Source organism: Dendroctonus ponderosae, unplaced genomic scaffold, assembly GCF_020466585.1.
Source record: "Dendroctonus ponderosae isolate FM_Combo_2020 unplaced genomic scaffold, Dpon_F_20191213v2 Dpon_F_20191213_9, whole genome shotgun sequence".
In the NCBI taxonomy this organism is placed as follows: Eukaryota; Metazoa; Arthropoda; class Insecta; order Coleoptera; family Curculionidae; genus Dendroctonus; species Dendroctonus ponderosae.
Genome location: NW_026019116.1, coordinates 6,578,684 through 6,584,196, shown reverse-complemented (window position 1 = coordinate 6,584,196; position 5,513 = coordinate 6,578,684). Strand labels below are relative to the sequence as shown.

The window sequence follows — 5,513 nt, the reverse complement described above, 5'->3', positions numbered from 1 at the left end:
AACAACATCAAAACTTACTAGAATATGGTTTGGATTTATGTCTATGTCTGATAATTTTTGTAAAAAATGTTCAGAATTTTTAATATAGGAAGTTGTATTATTTATTAGGGGATTTAAAATGTTTAAAAGATATTTGGCTAAGGGATGTGTAAGTGAATTTATACTACTAACTATTGGTCGTAACGGAATATTAACTTTATGAATTTTTGGAACTCCGTAAAAATGTGGTGTTTTGCTATTGTGTGGTGTTAACTTTGATCTAACGTAATCTGTGAATTCATGTTTAAATTTTTTTAAACTGTTATAAATTTGTCTTTCAAAACGTTCTGTTGGATTTTTGTTTAATTTTGAACAACTTTTGTCATTTAAAAGTTCATTAATTTTTTGATCATAGATATTATAATCCATGATGACGGTCGCATTACCTTTTTTAAAGACAAACTTTTTTAGGCGAAATACAATATAGCACTTATCTATTGTCTCTTATCTATTTTGTTTGCTTGCAGGTTGGTGATGTTTTGGTTTCGCTTACGCCACGCAAACCCCCAATGGGAGCGACCACAATCGCATCTAGAAGTACGACCATCATGACTACAGCGACTACCACAGCAATGTCGGCTAGACAGTACTCGGGTATCGCGAGTAGCACAGTAACGAACAGTACCAGCACAACAGTCCCATCCAATCTTTTCATGCCTCCGGCCAGTTCTCCACAGAACCATCGTCCCTTATCTCATTCTCCCCCGAAATCTGTGCGATCTCCCGAGTACATTCTGCCGACCTCACATCAGATGAATTACTACACGATCGATCAGATGGCATCGTTCCAACTGGATGCTGAGCGCAGGAAGAGACGATGGAGTGCACCTGATGCCATCGAGGAGCAGGAGTTGGCAAGGCGAAACCGGGTGGATTGATTGCTGAACGTGATAGTTTTACGTAAATCTAAGGACTGATAACCAATTCGCGTTTGGTGGAGCTGGCTGAGTGAACGAAGAACTGCTGCTAACGATCCGCGCTGCCGGCCAGCCTCTAGGTATTCTGGGCACTTTTGTTGCTCGCGAAAAGTTTCAAAGCTAATACCTTCACAGATTCGATTGATTTTTTAAATATTTCGTTTTTCCGCCGAAAAATGGATTTTATTTTTCAATTGTAACCTACTCTCTTGAAATACATGGTGTTCGCACAACGTGCTCTTCTGCTAGCTTCTTGCTATTTTATGAAAGTTCGTAAAATTCTTGTACCCAACCAACCAAATCATATCGGTAACATTTTTCAACAAACCAAATTGTTGTTGTTGTAACTAAAATAATGAAAATGAAAAAAAGGCATTTGAAAATTGAGAAAAAAGCCGAGCAATAAAAACAGCAATTGAAAAAACCCACTTTCAAACACCATGTATAGGCAGGTTAAAATACTACTTGTTAGTACTGCTCTAGTAGTACATAACTTAGTGTCTAATCGAGTCCATTTGCTCAAAATTACACGGATTTTTTTGCATCAAAACATCAAGCTGATCCGGAGAACGGCCGCTTAAAACAACCATTTATCGCCGATGCTTAACAGCAAATCCTTGATTCACTTCTCCACCAAGTTGTAGATGTATTGTGTATAAGATGTTGCTTTTTTACTGATATTAGTAGCGCCTTTTTACAGAGACTTGCATTTCAGCAGCTCCCTTCTTTCACTACACCTTCACGATTTAATTGGGCAAAGTACACCCTCTATCACCATATTTACAAAAGTAGTACAGTTTTAAATCTACATTGATGTTCAAACAACAAAAAGTTCATTGAAATGCGTAGTAAAAAGTTAAAAAAATATTTTACAAGCCACTTCTGCTGGCATATTTGGTTCGTTCACTTTACTACCATTTCTTTGCTTGGAATTATCTGGTTTATTTCAATTCCGCAATTAGTTCAATTATAGACTAGATATTTGGTCGTTCCCAATTCACTTTTCGGTGTTTCCTGCCACATTGTCTAGATTGTTTATTTTAACAAACCAACTTGTATTTAAACACAGGAGAATGGAATATATTTCATTTGGAAATAGACAGCATAGACCGAAGATAATAGAAAAAAATCGGCCAAAAACAACTAAGCTGAGACGTTCTTGGGAACATTTAAGTATCTAGTAACTGAAAAATCAACCATCTTCACTTCAAATTTAAATATGAGCTTGAATGGCAAAAATGGCGAGTTCGTCGCTTTTGAAAATATGTCCCCCGACTGTAGCTGGAGAAGAGAGCTGAGTTAGCTGCAGTATCCTGTTCGAACTCCAACTATTTCAAGCCAGATCAGATACTTTGGGTTAGATCGCATGTTATGTGAATTTATATATATATTTTTGTTAATTCCACTGATAATCCTGAAGAAGACTGTTGGTCGTCTGATTTGGTTTTCGATATCGCGCGTTCGACCCCTTAAGTAGGACAATGTACCCATAATGAGAGAACAGAAGTGCAATCGTAACATGTTTTGTTCATGACAATATAATAGATTAAATGAATTTTAGGGCAAGATGCATTAGAAACGCTGATGTTGAATGCTGATTGAAGATTGGGGGTGGTTCCTTTACTGGTGGAAATTCCTCAACAACAAATCCAATTAAATGTTGCTTACGCTAAATAATGACCTTTTAATACGCTTCGGCCGCGAAACCATAAGGAAACACCGATCAATTTTCCATCGGTCGCAAAATGTAAATATGAAAATTGAAGGAGTATTATTAAGAGTGATATAAAGTTGTAAAGTTAGTTTTTCTAATAAGGATGGAGTTACTGGTGGAGACAGATTGATGTGTGATCCACCTCGATCTCAAATGGCAAGCCGTGTGATAGGAACTGCTTTTATACAAATGTTCTCAAAGATCTGTATAATTTTGCTTTTGTTTGACTGCGCAACTAATTCGACTGGCTGGCAACAGTTGAGCATTTGATTTTTTCTTCTTCTGTCGGGCGTGGTGATTTGCAATTGTTAATAGAAGCAGTTGTCTGGTTTTTAACGCTACAAGCGCCTTTTGGACGCTTAGAGGATGTAACGGAAACCGTAGGCATATTATATTGGAGAACAATCGAAATGCACTGGCTTTAAAACATTGCTCGCCAATATAATACCGATATTGCTGTTCAAATGTTTATAATTTTTCCATGTGACTTCTTGGCTGTGATACAGTAAAGTATATGTGGAAAGTGCACACTTCCCTCCATTTAGCGACTACTGGGGCTGTTGAGAGGATTGAGAGTTTCATTAAAACGCGCGCTGACCATATTCGCTCATGTACAGAATGATCAACCTCAAACGCACATTTTCTCTGTAACATTTGACATTTTCAACTCAAGAAATCCATGCGGGGCGTTCTACAAAATCCAGCAATAAACAAACTTTCAAATCTCCAAAATTATACAGGGTGTCTGCATTTAAAATCCCATCAGAGTCCGCGATGTAGATTGCATTTAGTCAAATGTTGCCTATTTCCAGTAATAAAAAACGTGAAATTGGGCAAAAGTTGGTTTTGTATCGACTAAAAACGCTCGTTCTAAATTAAAAACCCGCTTAGTTTCTAGTTTACTTAGCAAAAAGTGGAAAAGTTAAGGGCAACATCTGACTTAAGCTGCTCAATGCCCATCATCACGAACCATCCAGTGTATATTCCGAGTTTCTATTCACAATCCCGAAAAAATCAGTAATTTTCAACCAATGTGATCATTCCGTATACGTTCAAGCATAGAATCAAAGAAAAAAAATAATCCCACCGTGTAAACCAACCAACAAAGAGCGCTTCGTGCTTCTGAAGATCCTAACTGATGTATATGTGTAAAGTGTCGACTTCTCTGCATAATAACATGAAATACCTCACTTGTGCTTTTTGTTAAATAAATAAATGTATAAAGAAATAAATTTAAAAAGTGTTTGTACACCTACAATCTGCAATTGTTCTGTAGTAGTTTTAAGAAATTGTGCATTAGTAGATAATTTTGTAACATTTAAAAAAAATGATCGGTGTGAGGCATAATGGGCTGTGGATTAAGGTGTAAAGCAAAGAAACAAAAGGCCGATTGGTTTGCCCACACTGAAATGAAAAGAAAATACTGATTTAAAACCCTTTTGTGATTTTATCTTATTTTGTAGTAGACATACGATTTGGCGTTCTGTGATATATCCCTTTAAATGTGAATTTTCTCGCAGTATTTTCTTAAGTTGATCATTGGATTTTTGCAAAATTTATTATGGTTCACTAATTGTTACCTGTTGTAGATCCAAGGTACCTAATTAACTAAAATATTTTTTAAAGGATAGATAAAATAGACAATGATGTTGAAAGTGCCTTGTAAAGTTGGGTGTCGTAACGGCTTCAGAACGCATCCAAATTGGGACGTGCGATGTGGGGAAATGGCGCAGTTTTATCACTTCAAAGAACTGTTTTCAAAATTTCCTTTACGTTGCCAAACCGGACTGTGCATGTTAGAGCTATATACACTCGCGGATTTTTTCAGGCAGCATTTCCACCACATCGTCCCAATAAAATGAGATATATTTATTAGAGGAGATCTGTAAAAGGAAGTCTTCTTATAAAAAAAATGATGAGAAAGAGAGCTATATTAGAAGCAAAAATTGTTCTATAGACATTATATATTGTGTTACAGATATATGTATATGGTGTGCCATTGTTGAAGATGTACATCGCCCTAAAGGGCCGTACAGTCAAAACAAATAAAACCTGATATCTATATTCATTTAGTGTCTTATTCCATCGCGTTCTTTTTCCACCCTTTGAGCATAATTTTGCCTATTTTTTCGTTGGGTTGTTATGCCAAGCTGCGAGTTCTAAAGCAGGATTTCCCAACAGAAAAACGTGAAAAAGCTTCCGAATTTAAACCAGAATTGAAATACAGTTGAGTCCGGATATAACGAACTTGAAAAATGAACGCTTTAAGCGAATTTATTCGAGTTCGCTATAAGCGAATAATAATACAAAACGTGGTGTAATGTAATTTATTTCGTTATTTTTACATAGAGTAGTAGAAGTTAGTAGGTATGACTAAAAGGAACACAAAAAGATAAACAAAATTGAATTTGAAATCTACTTCATAAAGTCTGTAATTTTTGTTTGTACATTTCTGCTGCAAAAATAGATGTTATTTATGTAGTTTTCAAGATCACAAAAAGACTCCCAGATATGATTAGGAACTTGGCGTGATTGTAGAAAATTCCGAGTTTCTGACACTTTTTTTGTCATTTCAGAAATGGTTGGAACAGCATTAGTGTCTACAGTAGAATCAGTTTCACCTAAATCGTCATCTTTCTCATTATCGCTTAAAGGTGTAGATGAGCTTACGGAGTCTATAATTTGCTCATCGGTCAACATTTCTCTTGTAAGAATACCATTATCAATGCTCACATATTCGAAGAAATTGAAATCACTCAATTTGGTTTTAACTTGCTATTCGACAACATTGGGACATCTTCGTCTGTGTCATACTCGTAGTCAGAGTCTTTATACTTTTCTAA

General features: G+C 36.0%; 1 protein-coding gene and 1 long non-coding RNA gene across 7 annotated transcripts in view; one reads left to right on the top strand and one right to left on the bottom strand.

Moving 5' to 3' along the window:
- Positions 1-4,738, top strand: part of LOC109543297 (ataxin-1) — a 71,017-nt gene extending 66,279 nt beyond the window's left edge. For all 6 annotated transcript variants that reach the window (XM_019912931.2, XM_019912930.2, XM_019912933.2 and 3 more), the window contains one exon: positions 507-4,738. In XM_019912931.2, coding sequence (XP_019768490.2) covers positions 507-917 — 411 coding nt within the window. In that variant the 3' untranslated portion in view covers positions 918-4,738. The remainder of the gene's footprint in view (positions 1-506) is intronic.
- LOC109543299 overlaps positions 1-5,513 on the bottom strand; it is a 66,407-nt gene that overhangs the window by 59,328 nt on the left and 1,566 nt on the right. The window lies entirely within an intron of this gene.